Source organism: Arxiozyma heterogenica (genome assembly GCF_036370985.1).
Source record: "Arxiozyma heterogenica strain weizmannii chromosome Unknown scaffold_5, whole genome shotgun sequence".
Classification (NCBI taxonomy): Eukaryota; Fungi; Ascomycota; class Saccharomycetes; order Saccharomycetales; family Saccharomycetaceae; genus Arxiozyma; species Arxiozyma heterogenica.
In genome coordinates, this window is record NW_027042658.1 from 664,605 (window position 1) to 683,352 (window position 18,748).

The 18,748-nt window shown below is 29.1% G+C and overlaps 9 protein-coding genes across 9 annotated transcripts; 5 read left to right on the forward strand and 4 right to left on the reverse strand.

The window, feature by feature from the left end:
* Positions 1-42: 42 nt before the first annotated feature.
* On the forward strand, positions 43-1,377 carry GID8 (glucose-induced degradation complex subunit GID8; the record flags this gene model as incomplete). Its single annotated transcript, XM_064860625.1, has 1 exon — positions 43-1,377. One exon carries the CDS (start codon positions 43-45, stop codon positions 1,375-1,377), a length of 1,335 nt encoding a protein of 444 aa, XP_064717642.1.
* A 94-nt stretch (positions 1,378-1,471) lies between these two features.
* ERG29 (Erg29p) lies at positions 1,472-2,179 on the reverse strand (the record flags this gene model as incomplete). Its single annotated transcript, XM_064860626.1, has 1 exon — positions 1,472-2,179. The coding sequence occupies one exon, from the start codon at positions 2,177-2,179 to the stop codon at positions 1,472-1,474; it is 708 nt and encodes a 235-aa protein (XP_064717643.1).
* Positions 2,180-2,925: 746 nt separating this feature from the next.
* REC114 (Rec114p) lies at positions 2,926-4,071 on the reverse strand (the record flags this gene model as incomplete). Its single annotated transcript, XM_064860627.1, has 1 exon — positions 2,926-4,071. The coding sequence occupies one exon, from the start codon at positions 4,069-4,071 to the stop codon at positions 2,926-2,928; it is 1,146 nt and encodes a 381-aa protein (XP_064717644.1).
* Positions 4,072-4,601: 530 nt separating this feature from the next.
* JLP2 (Jlp2p) lies at positions 4,602-5,309 on the forward strand (the record flags this gene model as incomplete). The annotated part of the gene is made up of 1 exon (XM_064860628.1): positions 4,602-5,309. The coding sequence occupies one exon, from the start codon at positions 4,602-4,604 to the stop codon at positions 5,307-5,309; it is 708 nt and encodes a 235-aa protein (XP_064717645.1).
* Positions 5,310-5,881: 572 nt separating this feature from the next.
* RRB1 (ribosome biosynthesis protein RRB1) lies at positions 5,882-7,429 on the forward strand (the record flags this gene model as incomplete). Its single annotated transcript, XM_064860629.1, has 1 exon — positions 5,882-7,429. The coding sequence occupies one exon, from the start codon at positions 5,882-5,884 to the stop codon at positions 7,427-7,429; it is 1,548 nt and encodes a 515-aa protein (XP_064717646.1).
* Positions 7,430-8,200: 771 nt separating this feature from the next.
* Positions 8,201-8,863, reverse strand: DPI35 (Dpi35p; the record flags this gene model as incomplete). Its single annotated transcript, XM_064860630.1, has 1 exon — positions 8,201-8,863. The coding sequence occupies one exon, from the start codon at positions 8,861-8,863 to the stop codon at positions 8,201-8,203; it is 663 nt and encodes a 220-aa protein (XP_064717647.1).
* Positions 8,864-9,684: 821 nt separating this feature from the next.
* Positions 9,685-13,986, reverse strand: POM152 (Pom152p; the record flags this gene model as incomplete). Its single annotated transcript, XM_064860631.1, has 1 exon — positions 9,685-13,986. One exon carries the CDS (start codon positions 13,984-13,986, stop codon positions 9,685-9,687), a length of 4,302 nt encoding a protein of 1,433 aa, XP_064717648.1.
* Positions 13,987-14,932: 946 nt separating this feature from the next.
* SAS2 (histone acetyltransferase) lies at positions 14,933-16,687 on the forward strand (the record flags this gene model as incomplete). Its single annotated transcript, XM_064860632.1, has 1 exon — positions 14,933-16,687. One exon carries the CDS (start codon positions 14,933-14,935, stop codon positions 16,685-16,687), a length of 1,755 nt encoding a protein of 584 aa, XP_064717649.1.
* A 542-nt stretch (positions 16,688-17,229) lies between these two features.
* On the forward strand, positions 17,230-18,480 carry DLT1 (Dlt1p; the record flags this gene model as incomplete). Its single annotated transcript, XM_064860633.1, has 1 exon — positions 17,230-18,480. One exon carries the CDS (start codon positions 17,230-17,232, stop codon positions 18,478-18,480), a length of 1,251 nt encoding a protein of 416 aa, XP_064717650.1.
* Between the last annotated feature and the right edge of the window lie 268 nt (positions 18,481-18,748).

Here is an 18,748-nt window from a genome sequence, read left to right on the forward strand (position 1 = left end):
ACAGTCACAATTAATTTAATCACTAATACTACTAATATTGTAATGTCTTCTAATTCACAAACCACAGATAAAAATAGTAATGCTGCTCCTTCTAAACCATCTAATATCTCACATCAAAAAAAATTTAAGTATAAAAGAAAATGGTATTATAGAGATGAGTGGTCAATGAAATGTAAAAATGATAAACTGCTTAATAACTATATTTTAGGTACTAATATTCCATCAATAAATTTGAACAAATCAAAGTCTGCAGTCGATTTATATAATAAAGATGGTAAAGATAAGCACATTACTAAGGATAAGGTCTGTAATATTATTATTCCTGAACCATCAATCCCATTACTTTTATTGAACTATTTTGTCATCTATGGTTATGAAGAAGCAGCAATCAGGATGTGTAAAGAATTGGGTTTGATTAAAAATAACAATGATATTAAACAATTCAATGAATTATTTATGATTAAAGAACGTAACAAGATCAAAATCTTAATTATATCTGGTAAGATAACCGAGGCAATAAATCTGATTGATCAATTATTTGGTTTGAATATCCTTTATGACGACATCATAAATGACAATCTCATAGACGAAAATAATAACAATGACAATAATAATTACGACGATGATGATTTATATTTCCAATTGATTCTATTAAACTTAATCGAAATGATTAGAAATAATTCATACCCAAACGATATACCTAAATTAGTCGAATATGCAAGAACCCATTTATCTACTAAGGCTTCTCAATCCAAAAAATATATGACTGATTTACAATCTGTTATATCTTTATTGATGTTAACTGCCGCATCAAATAATAATAAGGAGAATGTTTCATTAAATATCAATAAATTACCAGCTAATTTGAAAATGTTATACTCAATTAAATTAAGAAATAGACTGGCTCATTCAATTAATATGAAATTTTTGCAAATTATTAATGTTAAAGTATCTAATCAAAGCAAATTCCCTAACTTGATTCTATCTGGAAATTTGTGTTTGAATTCAATTGATTCAACAAACAAGATCACTCATTTCCAACGATATAAGCAACATTTTCATAGTCATCACGATGACAACTTAAGAAATACTACTACTGAAATTCCTGTTAAAACAGATTTCAATCCCACTGAGTTGCCTGTTACTGATCATAATAGATACTGGCAAGAGACAAGAAAATATTTAAATTTACAGAATAATATCGATGAAGATATTGGTGGCAGCAATAACGATACCGATAATAACGTAGTACGGGGAAATTCCCCGTTTGAAGCAAAGTTAGTTCAATTAATGAAACTATGGATATATGCAGAGAATAGATTACATAGAAAGAGTTTTGGTATCCCTAGAGTAGAAGATAATTTAAAATCTTCATAACAATATATGACCACGCACATACACATACACAAACATACATATATATATATATATATATATATATATATAAGAGTGTTACAGGAAAGAATGACCTCTATAAGACAAATTCACATTTAATTGTGTTATTTGTTTCCATTTTTAAGAAACATAATTGGATATCATCATATTCAACCGGTAAAAGTTCATTTTGTGTATTATAAACCTTAACATTTTCACTGATGGTGAATTTTTTGTCATCAGAATCGACTAATTCATTATACCAATCAGAATCTTTGAAAAGATGATACAATTTAACACGCAAAACGTGTAAAGAACAACCAAACTCTGTTCTTTTCTCATCATCAAATTCTTCTGGTAGAAATTCAATATGATATTTGATAGGCTTAAATAGCAACGTTTTACCATCTTTAATTATATTGCATTCAACGAACAATTGTGATACATGGACGGGTTTTGAACAAAATTTATCCCAATCTTCAAATTCTTCAATGATTATACCATTCACCTGATCCATATATTCCTTGCTATGATATGTTGGATCATTGATTAAAACTTTACGCAGCTTTAATCCCTCGGTGATTGAACCTTCATTTAATTCATTATATGTTTGTTTTTGAATGAAAATCATATCTATACTAATATACAGTTCATTCAGAAAAGCTATTAAACCAATTATAATTAGATATAATGTTATCCTACTACTTAATTTGTCATGCATAAATTGATTTGTAATTTCATATTTATGTAAAATATTTAATAATTTGTCTTCAATTTCTAACCATCTGTTTAATACTTCTGTCATTGTTCTTTGAATGATCGACTCCTCCTTTTCTATTATCTTATCTTGCTATGTTTTTATCTTGAATAATTCATTGAAATAAAAAACTATCAAAAGAAATACAAAAAAAACGATTTATATGCCTGTGATTATCTTTTGTTTTTATATATGTAAATTAATCAAGAATTATGCTATAAAAGCTATTAAAGATCGGTCTCATCATCTTGTTTCTTATTAAACGAACACATTTTTACCTTTCTATTTTTCCATAAATTTTCCAAATTTGCTCTGTTTCGTCTCTTTTCTTCTGATGTAAGGATTTAGTGATCAACGCTTTTAACGGGTGTAAAAAAGATAGCTATAATGTTTTGTATACTAACATTTAATGTTAAGTGTTTGTTGCCCAGGCTTAGTTAAATAGTTAATAATCTCTTGTAAGTGGTGTGCGAATAGAGATGTACAAAATCAATAAAAATATACTACAACGGTTCATAAATCTTCTATTCCACTCATTCTGATTAATTCTTGTTCGACTCGTGCAATCTTGTTTTAATATCTCTTTAATTCGTTCACATTCATTATAATGACTCGATTATGAATTTAGCATATCCATTTTCTTGGCTAACTTTCCGATAGATTGTTATATTAAATATGAAAATGATATGTGGCATAATATATTTGTTAGTATATGATCGTATTCAAAAATAAGGAGCCAAAGAACATCATATGAATACACAACAGTGATTGTTGCTTTTGCTTTACTAAGTTCTTTAATAGTAATTGATACATACCAATTTTCGAAATTTTTTATCTTTAAGTTTTGTTTTAATTAATTTTCTGGTAATATGAACTTTTTTCCTTAAATTTTCTGTTTGATTAGTACTATCATTATTGGATACTACATTACAAGCTTCCTTTTGAGAAACAATATCTTGACTTATTGTTTGCTTCCGATCTTGATCATATGTTCTATTTTGGGGTAGGCCACTATTCTCAGTCCGTGTATGTTCGTCTCCCTTTTCAAGATCTTTATCTAAATTGTTTCGAACATTATGATTATTAATTTCGTTTTTCTTGTTTGTTCTCTCCTCTAAATTCGAATTAATCAAACCAGTAGAATTACCAAATGTTCCAATAAATGAATTTTCTTGTGAGCAGTTTTTATTCATATTAGAGTTTTCAACTCTCAATAGAAAAGTGTTTTGTTCTGAATGATTACAGAATATGTCTGGAATATTAGTATTGGGTGCGATAGATTCAACTGAGTGATGTACAATTGATCTAGGCGCAAAATCTTTACTCTGTGTTTCTAACAAAGGTATCGTTGTTTCATCAACATTGGTATTATTTGATCTACTTTTTAGGTGCTTAAAGTACGAATTATCTTTAGAACTAGAAATAAAACTAGATTCAACTAATGGTGATAATATGTTTCCAGCAATATTATTCAAACTACAATTCTCCTTTTCAACTTTATTGCTTAATAATTTTGCATTTTTAACGATGAACCCCATTTGTCTTAAAATATTTGTCAAAGTACTAAAATCTGATTCAGACTTTAATGTCATCTGAAACCTTCTTTGAAATATGTTTGACATGGAATCATGATTAAAATATTTACATGATATCATTGGACAATTAACAGAAAATTGAATTTTTTTGAAAGTCTGTCGATCTACGTTTTGTGTGTTTAATTCCACTGAATCAATAATAATTGATCCATTCATTAAAATATTTATCGAAAAAGTCTTGTCCTGAGAGATAGCTAATTGAAAGATAAAATTTTCCTTAGTTGAATAATGTTTCCATTTCAGAAAATCCAACTTACTCATGTGAGTTTCTATCCCATTGATAACTGGAATATTATCCACATATTGAGAAAAGTATTTAAGCTCAAATTTTAATAGGTATTCCATCTTATTTATAGTAAAGAGAAAATAAAAATAATACAACCATAGAGTAGAAAAAAGAAGAGAAATGCAAATATATTGTACACTTTCTTTTTTCGTTTTGAGGTGTTATCAATATATTAGTAAAAAGAAGAAGAAGTTGTTAGTTTTCCTGCAACTGCATTTTAACCTTCTTTACAACTCGTTTTTTTAATATTTTTGACTGATAGAAAGTAATTTAGTGATTAGCTTTTTTTATAAAAAAAGAATGAATTTCTTTTCCTTGGTTCGAATCGTCTGTGGAGTGAAATTTTTATTGACATTTTCATTCAACATTTATATCAGTTAAGAAAGAAATCTAGAGATATAAAAGAATTGGATAAGTAAACGGTAATTAAGAAGACTGATAAAGGATCAAAGATTTTATACCTTCAAATTTTCAGTGGCAATGATATTACAGGTATATTCAATCTGACAAAAATTTTCCAGCTAAAATATTTGAGCGGAATAAGCAAATAAACGAGAAAAAGTTTTTAGAGATATATTATCAGTATCTAATGGTATTTTTCTATGAATCTAAGCCAAACCCATATGATGAAGCATATCAAATTGTAATGGGCAAAGACAAGTTTGAAAATGATTTATTGATTAAATGGGGATATAAAGAACTAAATTATTGGTGGTTTCATACAGATAAATATTCAAGTGGTCATATATATTTGAAATTGAAATCAAACGAAAAGACATTTTTTGATGTGCCGGAGGATGTGATAAATGATTGTTTACAATTATGCAAATCTCAGTCTATTCAAGGAAACAAATTACCTGAATGTGTTATAATTATCACACCTTGGACTAATTTAAGAAAAACAAAATTTATGAAACCCGGCGAAGTATCATTTAAAACTACCAAAAACTGCTATAAGAGGAAATGTTTCAATAGAGATAATAAAATACTTAATAGATTAACGAAAACAAGAGTAGAATATGTGACCGATGACATCAAAGAATTAGATAGTTTTTTAAATGAAGCTAAAAAAAGTAAAGATGGTGATTATTTCTTAAAATTTATTGAAAGAAATAAAGAACAATTATTGTTAATTGAAAAGAATAGAAAACAAGCAAAAAAGCTAGCTAAAAAGAATAAAAAGAAAAATAAGGATTGGGGGGAAGAAGAAAAAGAGTTGTGTGGTGAGAATGAGATTGATAATCTTAAGCATCTGGATTATAGTTCTAATTCTAAATCTGTAGAAGTCAATCTGTAATAATTAAACTACGCTGAAACAAACCAATTCACTGGCAGAAAAAACAGAGTTAATATCAACGGTAGTTTGATATTAACTCTGTTATAGCTTTGTGAACCATTATATATTACTAATCCGTGGATTGAGTAATTCACACACAAACCCTAGTTTTATTTTACAAGTGGAAGAGAAAGTTATACTTTTATTTAGCAAGCCCTAAGTTTTTAAAACAATTGGAAACAAGTTTTTTCTGCTTTCCGCAAAGAGGCTTTGGATTATTCCGTAGCATTCTGCGCATATTCGGCATTTCTATAAAAAAAAGAAAAGAAATAAATCAGAAAGAGGAAAAATTTTTTTTTTCTTTTGATACTTGTATTCCAGGTACGAGAAAAAAAATTTGCGATGACTTGAATAGACAAAAATATCAACAATTGTTAGTAGATAGGAAACAAAGAATAGTATATAATGTTGTTTACAAGATAACTTTTATGCATGTGTCTACAGAAAGGTTAGTGTATTGTACACCTATTCAATCTAAAGATTTGGTTGTGTTGATTGCAGGATAGAAGGCTGAAGAAAAATAAAAAAAAAAAATGTCCAAGAGAGTTATTGATAGAGAAGATCCTGAACAAGAAAGAAATGTTTTTGCTAAATCAAAAAATGGATCTGGTCCGACTAGTGTTAATCAGAATGGAAATGATGTCGATATGATTGCAGATGATGGTCAATTTAGTGATGATTTTGAAAGTGATGAGGAAATTATCGAATTAGATGACGAAGAAGATATTGAGTTAGATGGTGATGAGGAGAAATTGACCGAGATGTCTTTGGAGAAAGCTGAACAATTGCTGAAGAAGGACGAGGAAAACTCAAATAAAAAAGGTCAAGAATTATACTTACCTCATATGAGTCGTCCCTTAGGCCCAGATGAAGTGTTAGAAGCCGACCCTACGGTGTATGAAATGTTACATAACGTTAATATGCCATGGCCATGTTTAACTTTGGATATTATCCCGGATAATTTAGGTTCTGAACGTAGAAGTTATCCACAATCTCTTCTAATGACTACCGCTACTCAAGCATCAAGAAAGAAAGAAAACGAACTAATGGTTTTAAATCTATCTCAATTGAGTAAGACCTTAGTGAAGGATGATGATGAAAATGATGACGATGAAGATAATGAAGACGATGATCTTGATCCAATCATTGAAAATGAAAACATACAATTAAGAGACACTACAAACAGATTAAAAGTTTCTCCATTTGCATCTGTTAATCAAGAAGTGTTAACTGCCACTATGAGTGAAAGTGGTGAGGTTTACATATTTGATCTTGCACCACAATCTAAAGCTTTTTCTTCTCCAGGTTACCAAATCCCAAAAACAGCAAAAAAACCAATTCATACAATTAGAAATCATGGAAATGTAGAGGGTTATGCTGTCGATTGGTCACCTTTAATTAAATCTGGTTCCCTTTTAACTGGTGACTGTTCTGGTTTAATTTATCACACACAAAGACACACATCTAAATGGGTCACAGATAAAACTCCATTTACTGTAGGTAATAACAAATCAATTGAAGATATCCAATGGTCTACTACCGAAAATACTGTATTTGCTACAGCCGGTTGTGATGGGTTCATCAGAATTTGGGATACAAGATCTAAAAAGCATCAACCAGCACTATCTGTTAAAGCATCAAAGACAGATGTCAATGTCATTAGTTGGTCATCTAAATTAGGTTACTTGTTAGCAAGTGGAGATGATAATGGTTCATGGGGTGTATGGGATCTAAGACAGTTCTCACCATTAAATATTAATAATGTTCAACCTGTGGCACAATACGACTTTCATAAAGGTGCCATCACATCCATCAGCTTCAATCCGTTAGATGAATCCATTATTGCTGTTGCATCCGAAGATAATACTGTGACATTATGGGATTTATCTGTTGAGGCTGATGATGAAGAAATTAAACAACAAGCTGCTGAAACGAAAGAGTTAGAACAAATTCCACCACAATTATTGTTTGTTCATTGGCAAAAGGAAGTTAAAGATGTTAAGTGGCACAAACAAATCCCAGGTTGTTTAGTCAGTACTGGTACTGATGGGTTAAACGTTTGGAAGACTATCAGTGTGTAAGATTTAGAAATACATTAAGAAGAGGAGAGGAAAAGAATACATAGTTTAGATCAAACAAAAAAAGACATAGGACTTAATTCAAGTAATAAATAAGAGCTAAGGGATAAAATAATACAACAGCATGAATATATTAGTACTAGTAAAGAGGTCGTATGGTCATTACTGTATTCCACTATGGATACAAATACATATGCACACTTTACTTATCCACAAAATATAATATAAAATATATGGTTTAGAAAAAAAATAATTTTTTGCCGATTGCTATTTAATTGCAATTGGTATTCAAGATAATAACCATAACTGGTACATAATTTTATATAAACAATCATAATAAATAAATATATATATATATATATCAGGCCATATACTTGATAATTGTCATTGTAAATTAGTGTGGATTAGGTATACACAAAGGGTTTATAATCTAACCGACATGAAGAGGTGCTTTGTTCTCATTCCTGAAGAAAGATATGTTTAACCACTCTGATGTTTGGAACAACGAAAGTTCTTTCATTTAGTTGAACAAACCAATCTTTTGCATGACATATTTCCCAAATATTTTGTACATGTTGGTCGATTTTATCTAATAATAATTCATGTTCTGTCATACTTCTTTTAGAAGAATAATCGCCTAAATATCCATGCTTGTCTAACCGGTCAACTAAAATACCATTCCAACCTGCATTTTCGGCAGCTAACATATCTTTCTCAATTTCATCACCAATATGCCAGCAATGTTTCAAAAGGGATTGCCTATCCAATAAACCATTAGTAATTTCTGGGTTTTTTTTTCAACACATCGTTAATTACATAATCAAATATTTTAGGATTAGGTTTAGATATTTCTAAATCATACGAGAAATATGTGTAAGGTGTAAAATATTGGAAAAGATTTAGATTTTTCAATAGATCATAGACAGCAGGGTCTGTATTACTTATAACACCAAGTATAATATCAGGATATTTCAATTTGATGGCCTTAATAAACTCGATAATATCGGGATATGTAGAATATGCTTTTTTAGTTTTGAAGTGTGTTACAATCTTTGATATCATATCTTGTGGTACATCATGTGGTTGAAATAGATCTTTGATTAAAATAGACCACCATTCGTCACCAGTAATATTAGTATATTTACCGTAATTGGGGTGTATTTTGGTTAGTTTTTTAAAACATTCAGGAAAACGTTTAACCAGGTTATTAGGATCTATTATAATGCCGTATTTTCTGGCAATGCTTGCATACTGTTCTAGGACAGGGATACTGGAACAGTATAGTGTATTGTAAGCATCAAAGGTTATCAATTTTGGAGGTAACAACGGTTTTATAGTTTGTATAGATTCACTGATTGAGTATTTTTTAGGAAATGTCATTTGATATCGAAATTTGTGTAGATTGAAAACACGACTGTTGGTTAAGAATCGGAGCATTCAAAACACTTGAAGGAAAATTTGTAGCAAATATGTTTCACTTTTTTACTTGTGTTTCAATATATACATATATGTTTTTAGTGGCCATCCTTCAACTAGTATACATATACCTAGATCTAAAAATAAAGATGCTTTGACAATAGAAAGAATATAATCTCGAAGAAAGGTCTTTTACATCTTCTTAATAAGAAAATGTAAATTTTAGAATTTTAAAATATAAGACTTACCTTATAAAGTAATATCATAAAACATGAAATAATTATTTTTATCACAAGAATTAAGATTTTATGAACGATGACTGCACTATTTGTGTCGTGGTAATTTTTTTATTTTGCATACTAATACTGATTCAAAATTAAATTTGCATTATAGTAGTATATGTATGCTATGGAGACAGGAATAAAAGTTTGCTTGAGATGAATAGATTTACAATCGTCTTGGTTAATTCTTGTATTGCTTTAAGTCATTGATGGAAAAGTATGTTTGATAGACTCTTTATCGTAGACCTACAACAGTAAATTATTAATACCTCCTAAAAAGAAGTTTACATAAAGTTTTTTATACCTTCTTGTTAATTGTGTCAAAACTAGCAAGATAAGATATTGGTTCCTATGCTTGTATCATTCTGTCATTACTTGATAGAAAAAGTGTCCTTGGAATAAAAAATGAATATCTTTTTTTTATAAGACAAAGGAGAATTTCTTTTAGAGTATATATATAGATTGATATATATTGACATGTAGTTTTCGATATAAAATTAGTGAGGTTATGAGGAAAATAACACAAAATCAAACTTCCTATTATATGATACAACATGAGTCTTAATTACTGAAAAATGCTTCATTTTTAGCAAAACAGAATGCGTCTGATATTTCAATAGCTTCATAAGTACCTTGTAAACTAGTTAGCACTCTATATTCATATTCATAAATATCAGTAACTTTATGAGTCTCCACTACTTGGGGTCTTCTTTGGTTATGATTATTACTATTAGTATTGGTATCTTCAGTTCTGACATATGTTAACGAAAATGGTGGTGTACCTTCAAATGTGAAGACAACTTCCGCTTGATCACCCTCATGAATATCTTCGATTACATAATTACCCTGCGATACTGTAACTGATGGAATTGGATGAATAGTCAAACTTAGTCTTTCACGTTCTTGCTCCATTGATGGTAAACTAAAATTAACAACACATTGTGAAAGCGAGTCTTGGATGGTGTTAATAGAGATAAACCCTGGCTCAGAAGCAACTCTAACAAATTGGGTAGAACGTTCTTGAGATTGCAATTCAATACCATTGAAACTATATCTAATGTTGAATGGTGGAACACCATTTAATTGGTAGGATACATAATCACCAACACAATAATCAGCATTAGCATCCAATAAATGAATCTTTGGTACATCCGTTATAGATATTGAAATGAAATTATCATGTTCATTGGCAAACTCATTAATACATCCATTAGCATCTATGATATTGTCCATTGTAATAATGTGTTTGCCCAACTTCAATCCCTCATATAATCGATAATATGGGAAGTGCTCAATATCCACATTGTCTAACGTAATATGGTCAGTTCTACTTGTACTTTCATGATAAACACTAAAGGTGATTGAAAATGGACTTTGACCGTTGATATGTTTCAATTTAATTGGTTTTAAATATGCATCTTTTCTTTCCATTTGTTGTTCAATATTTACAGAGCATGTCCTCAAGGTTCTGCCCTTATCAGTGAATGATATCTGAGGAATAGAATTAACAATTTGTTTAATAATTATTTCATTATTGGAAGTATCAATATACTTAAAATCTTCCTCTTCATAGTTAGTATCATATATAGATTTAATAGTAGCAATATATTCACCTGTTTCTGTATTTGGTAATTGTAATGAAGCATATTTAGTTGTTATCTGTATAGTATTGATTGAAGTTTGTCCTTCTGGTGAAGTTAATTCGTATGTTAAAACAAAAGGTGGTGACCCAAACAAAGAAAGATCAATCGTAGTCTCATGGTTTTGACAGACTGGATTTCTGGTAAAAATTGATTCAGTTAATTTTGTAATCTTTGAATTAGCTGTCTTTTGGATCGTAAAATATGGCCTTGATAAGTATGTTACCATGTACTGATTCTCGATATTTTCAATTTTACCATTACAACTAGAATCGTGCATCTCCTTAAGTCTATAAATGCCTTCTTTAAAGACAGACAATGATTGTTTATAATTTGAGTAAAATTTAGCTTCATAAATACCAAGATGATTGCCGTTTAGATCTAAATGTTCATATTTGATTGTAAATGGAGCCTCGCCGGTTAATCTAATTGGAATCTCAGCAGCACTACCTTGTTTAATTTTAGATGCATTTGCATTTTCAATAAAGTTAAACGAAGCAGTTGGAATATCTCTTCTTACTCTAATCTTTGCATCCAATTCACTTAGATTGACAAGACATTTTGAAGAATCTTTTATTGATACTAAGGATAGGATATAATCTCCTCCAACGGTAAAAGCAGGAGTTTCAATTAAATATTCATTATCCATTATATTGTCCTTTGTAAAAGATCTTCTTCTGTTAGACGAGGTTTCAATAATATCATATTGTAAAGTGAAAGGAGGTTCGCCTTTAAAAGAAATGGGGATTTTTGTATTACCATTAAGACATAGATTTTTAACATGGTTCCTTGATCTTATGGATGCACTTGGTTTAACTCTCATAGAAGTTTGGAAACTGTAATTTTTTAAAGGTATTAATTGAATCTGTTCAGTAAAAATATCATTAGTTAGACTGTCAAATACAATTTCATAATTACCCTCCACGGATGGTAAGTACTTGAATTGGCTTCTAGCACCCTTTGAGGTAATTCTCTTGGTATCATAAAGTTTCTTAATATTTTTATCATATTTATCAAGTTTATAAATTTTAACCAAATAATGGAATGGTGGGACACCGACGAAATTTAAATCGAAATCCAAACCAATAGGACCAACACATGGATCAATGATTGGTGATGATTTAACATCTAACTGGGGTGGTACAGGTTTAGTTATTAAGACTTTGGACTTTCCAATAACCGAGCCAGGGCAATACTTGGAGTTGATTGAATTCAATTGGTAAATACCAGGATAATTAGCCACGATTTCTTCAGATAAAGAATTCATTTCAATAGTTTTTTTGGATTCCTCGCCATTGTGATCAATAAATGATAAATTGACTGAAAATGGTATCTCTTGATTCCAATTATTAATACTCTCTAGGTTAATCACGATATTTTTCTTGGTTGGAGATCTTGGGTTGAATTTTTCATCTAAAGAAGCTTTTGGAATGTTATGAACCCTAAAAGTTGATATTAAATCATATTTAATTTTAATTGAGTCATTGTCAATTGTAGTAAAATCAATAGCATTACCTAGTCCATCGATTACTTTATCTATCTTATATTGATAAGTACCATCTATAGATGTCAAGGTGTCTAAATTAATGCTAACAGGATAACTACGAGCCCACTTCAAATCCTCAATATCATTTTTGTTAAATAGAGTCGGTTTTCTTTTAATTGATGATTGTAAAGGAGATTCGAAATATTCGGGTTGTAAATTTTTGTCGTTGTAATGGAACACTTGATCATTAATCACTTTTGAATAAAATAATTTCAACGGTGGGATCCCGTGAACTTCAAATGAAATTTCGTCCTTATCACCAATACACTTATCGATATCAATATTGTTTGATTTGATTACTGAAGCCATTGGACAGTGTGGTAAAATTAAATGAGTTTGATAAATTTTTAGATTTAAACCTTTTCGATCTACAATTTTTCTAATTTGGTAGAACCCAATATCATTTAAATTCAAATATAGATAACGGATAGTTTGTGCCATAGAATCAATTGATTCACCAGAATCTTTCCAATGTTGTGGAATGTCGTTCATAATCTCAAAATCTTTTGAAGTGAAGTTTTTCAAAAATATTGAATTTGTGTATAAATCTCTATATTCTAATTGGATAAAATCTACTGGTTCAGTAGAATTAATCTTAATTGGCACTTTCACAGTATTAATATTGGAAGAATATTCATTAAGTGGAGAATTTGAGTCAATAGGTAAACAAAACGATTCATGTAGGGGATTCAAAAGAGCAGTATTCTCAGGTAAAATCTTGATAGTAAGAGCACCTTTAAAATGGTTGGAAAAATTAATAATTTTATGATGAGGGTCGATTGTGGAACCAGTCAGAGTTAATTGTTTTGAATGAAACATCTTATTCCATACAGAGATGAAGATAGAAACCCATATAAAATGATCATGATCTATTGACAAATAGATATTAAACGAATTCATGAAAATAATTTGAATGAGAACCATGATTGGACCAAAATTTAATCTTGGAATATTTAAAGTTGGTAAAAAGAATAAAAATAATGAATCCAACATGAAATATTTGATCACGAATATGAATTTTGAATGCTTCATTAACTGTACCGAGAGTGTGTTGTCTGGTAAATTATATTTGAGAACAATTAAATCATAAATTTTGTAACACTGTAATATTATAAACAAAACAGAGATTAATAGTCTTTGTTTTGAGACATCCAAAACATTTGGTGATATTAACGGAAGATCTGAATCACGATCTTTGTATAAAGTTTCTCTTTTTATGTTATTTTGTAGATTATTCTTATTAGCAGTAACAGTGGTTCTACCATTGCCGCTACTACTGTCATTATTTGATTTGAAAAAGGAATCATCCTTATTAAAATTGCTCATTGAAGAATGTTTAAAAGTTGGCTGTTTACCAAATAAAGAAAAAATTGAACGATATTCTTCTTCCTTTTGTTTTGTTTCTTCTTTGATATTATCTTCATTGATATTTCTATTTTCGTTTTTCCTTATTGTATCATTTGAAAATTTATTTTTTAAAGTAGATTCATCATTAACGGATAAACCAGAACTAAAACCATTAACAAATATGCTCGAATATTGACGTTTTGTATCTACTTTATCATTTAATGACTTATCTTTGTTAATGCTTGAATCTCTGGTAGCAGAAGGTGTATCCATCAACCAATGTTTCCCTCTAGGGGTATCATTAAATGCATTAAAAGTTTTCTTTTCCATGATTAGAATAATATGAAGAAAGTCAGGAATATAGGGCTACACTTATACATATATATATATATATATATATATATATATGTGTGTGTGTGTGTGTGTGTGTGTGTGTGTTTTATGTATATGAAACTAATTTAAAAAAGAGAAGAACAGATCTTTAAGGAGTCCGTGAAAATTCAATTGGTTGACTAACTGAATAGTTGGTTATCTAATAGGCTATAAATTCGTATAGATGCCAGTTGTTTGTGTGCATCTCTGTTTGCTATACAAATGTACAATGTCCTTCTTAATTAATCAGTTAAATCGAGCAATCACCCAATCCACAGATCTTCATCCTTCATTTCTTCAATGTACAAAAATAAAAAAGAAAAGAAAAATTTTTTGATTTTTTGGTTTTTTTTTTGTGCGAAAAGCGGCAAAAAATAAAAAATAAGAAAAAAATAAAAAAATGAAAAGCCCTAGGGTTTGTTTCGTGTAAAAATATATTTACGTGATATCACTTAAAACGGAAAAAGTAATTTATGCAGTATCATTTTCAACGATTGAGTCATTACGTCTTTTTATTTGTTTGAATTTTCTGTGTAGACAGCGGCGGCAAAAAACAACCGATTATTCAGCAATATGACAATACAATAAAAATATAGTGATGTTAACTAGACACATATACATACATGTCCACACATGCATACATATATATATATATATACGTTGGCAAGAGAAGAAGTCTATATACAGATATACATATACATATATAGACATAGGATATTGTTGGATGTATAACATTGTTTGACCAGACAACAAAACTTTTTGTCTTCTCATTAAGCTGAGTTCAAAAAAATTTTTTTTTTCTTTTCATTAGCATATTCAGTCAATTGTTGCCATATTGGAATATTAGTGTATCTATCACCTTGTTTGTTCACGTAAGGTGAATAACAAATTTTATTGGTTGGTCATGAATATATCATTTGGTAATAATTCGAATCATTTAAAGAAGTCTGAACTTTCAAATGAATTAAACTCGAATTCAAACTTTGATTCAAATTCAAATCAATTACATGTGAAAAGGAGTCAAGATGTAAGTTCAGTTAATCAAAATATCACAATTTTCAATAATTCAAATAATAACAACACTAATAACAATAATAATGATAATGTCCGGAATGATAGTGGCATAGTACCGCCTATTATGCTTCAACAAGAACCAATTGTGGAGAAGAAAAGGGGAAGAGGCCGTCCTCGTAAATACCCACTGGCTAAAGATGTTATAATACAGAATATTACATCAATAGGTATAAATAAAAAACATCTAAACACATTAGATACCATTAAAGTGGATAAAATTCAAAAGGTTAGATATAAAAGGGGATATAAATCCAAATCCAAATCCAAATCCAAGAGTGCCGCCAAATCTTCTAAATTTTATAAAAATATAAACAATTACAATAGATCTGTTATTGGAAGGAAGAAACTAGAAGATAGGGAGAATAATATGAAAGGAGATGTTAGAGGGGAGAGAGGGGGAGAAGAACAAGACGAAGAACAAGAGCAAGAAGAAATATATGGTATACTTGAAGAGAGAAATATTAAACAAGTTCAATTTGGATTAGATAAATTGTTTCCCACCTGGTATGGATCTGCAGTATATTTTGATAAGGAAACTAGACAGCTAGGTATTTATCCTTCAAAGAATGATGGTATATTTACAAATAATATTAATACCAAAGTAATTAAAAGTCAAATCATTAATTATGGAAAAGCAGACAATGTTAGTTATATTGACCATTCTTTACTTGTAACAAATTCAGATAAAGAAGATCAAAATAATAATATCGAGAGTGCAATTGAGTGCTTTAAAGAGAAAGAGAAAGAGAAAGAGAAAGATGGAGTCAACAATGAAATAAATAACTTCAACAAGAATATTATTAATGATAAGGATAAGGATAGGAATGAGGATAAAACTGATTCTATATGGTTAGATACACTTTATGTCTGTGAATATTGCTTTAAATATACAAATAATTCAAATGATCTAAAGATCCATGATTCTATGTGTAGATATAAATTGAATAATCCATCAGGGAAAATCAAATATAGGTCACCTGAATATACTATTAGAAGAGTGAAGGGTTATAAAGAAAAATTATTCTGTCAATGTCTTTGCTTATTTACAAAATTGTTTTTAGATAATAAATCAACATATTTCAAAGTGGAAAATTATGAATTTTATATTCTTTATAAAACAAATGGACGGAAACCAATGGCCTTCTTTTCTAAAGATGTTATATCTTATAATCAAAACAATTTAGCATGTATATTAACTTTTCCTCCTTATCAGAGAAAAAGATTGGGCTCGTTGTTGATAGAGTTTTCATATAAGCTGTCTCGTTCACAAGATTTAATATCAGGTCCGGAATTCCCTTTATCCCCTTTCGGTTTGGTTGGCTATATAAATTATTGGGCTAAGACAATATGTTGGCATCTCCTGGACGGCGATCTGAATCACTTGACGTCGATATCAATCAAGGATATATCACTAGTAACAGGTTTTAGAATCTCTGATATTATTATGACATTAAATTATCTAAATTGTATTGACATGGAAAAAGGGACTATCAACATTTCTCAAATCAAATATTGGATTAATTCAAGAAATGAAAAAAACGGTCATTTCATGCTAGAGGATGAATATTTGATGATTTCAGATTAAAGATAGAAAAAAGATAGAAACAAGGAAATTATAAAGTACCAATGAACAAATATATATATATATATATACAACTATATATAGAAAGAAGGACATTACAGAATAGATTAATCTCATGTTAATATGACGCTATTGATATGTTTACATGTGTATGTGTTAGTGGTTGTACAATTAGTAGCATCTTTATTTTTTTATTGCTTTCAGATTTTCATCTTTACTGTTTTTTTCTTTTTTTTTTTCATTATATATATTTTTTTTCTATAATTATTTATGATATTAATCATATTAATTAATTATGATGATTGATCACTTGTGCAGTAATAGTAAATTGTAAACAACTGTCTTTCCAAGAAACTGGTTAGAGATAGACTAATTGTTAAAGGTAACCATTTTTGTGAATTTACATTTCTATTATTATCTATTAAACAACTGATTATATTTTTACAAGATTATATATATATAACTCTATACATAAAAAGAAAGAGCTAAAGAGAGAGGAAGAGGGGAGGGGAAGCGCTATAATAATATCATATGTTACTAATAACATGCGTGAAGATGTACATATTCATTTTTTACTGTCTAGAGAGAGAAACTTGTCATGGAAATTGATTAGGATTTGGTTATATAGAAGTTGTTTTTTCAGCTCCATTTTATTATTAGTTGGATTTTCTGCTGTATTACCAATTGATTCTATTGCACAAGCATCTGTATCTGATAATAACGCATTGAATACTTTTATTGTGGTTGGTGCCATAGTTGTATTTTTTATTATTTGTATTGTGATCGTAATCGGAAGGCTTATTTATAGAAAGAGTTGTCTGATTGACATCCCAAGAAGATATTTACCTGTTACATCAGCAGATTTACCACATAAAGAAAGTAGAGAATATATTTTACAAAATATGAACAGATCAAAAGAACTGGGTATATATTTTAAAAAACCGAAGGATCCAGTAATTCATGATGGGTTGGAACCACCACTAAGATGTGATATACAATTTCAAGATCCAAACACAGATAATAAAAATGGTGGTGATTTATATAGAAGGAAACAGAAACAAAGAAAAAGTAATAGTGGTAGTAATAATAGTATCATGGCTGGTTCTTTGGGTAAAATATTCCCTGAATATTTAAATTATGAGACATGTATGAAAGTTGTATCTAATAGGATAAAATATCAGGGATATTTTCTTTCAGTAATTAATTTTGGGTTTGAGACACAAGATACGTTCAGCGATATTATTAGGAAACAATTTATAGATGGTAATGAAACAAACAGTATTCAAGTTGAAAAGGCTAAAAGATATATTTCCTTATATCAATATTTACAATATTCTGGTAAACCAATAAAAAGAGAGGATTTTATTGAATTTGTTGAACTCTCAATATATTTCGCTGATACACTTGCTACAAGTGATAAATCAATAAGAAATAATCATATTGATACATTGATGAAACTTAATACTAAATCTAATCAATCTCTTAGAAATCCAGGAGTTAATGGCTTCAGTTCCACTATTCCATTAGCAAATAATAATATTGATAATGTAAATCATAAACAGATGTCTTCAAAATCAGCTCGTTTAGGTGATGATGATATTAAAATTGCATCATTTCCGGAGAATAATGAGAAAATTTATAATAACAGGATTGATAATGAAGAATTCTTACTTAGAAATCCTTTTGTTTCTAATATAAGTGTGGATAAAATTTCAAATAATAGTTCAGAATTGGCACCTGATGAAATTAGTTATTTTCCTTCTACTTCTTCGCAGTCAAAAAATGAGGGTGGATGATAATATTCAAATTACACGAAATTATATGTATCTATAGTATAAAATCTAACTCTGTTCTTACTATCACAAAAGGATAGTTTAATAAATCCAATACAGAGTATTATATTAAACAATTTTTATTGTATCTAAACTAAGACCTTTGAGATACGAAAAAAAAGCAACAATATTTAGAAATTGGGTATATTTTATAGTATTCAGTTTGTTTTATTTTACTCATTTTTGATTATCTGAAACAACTACAAGTTGTAATAAGGTTTTTGTAGGTGAA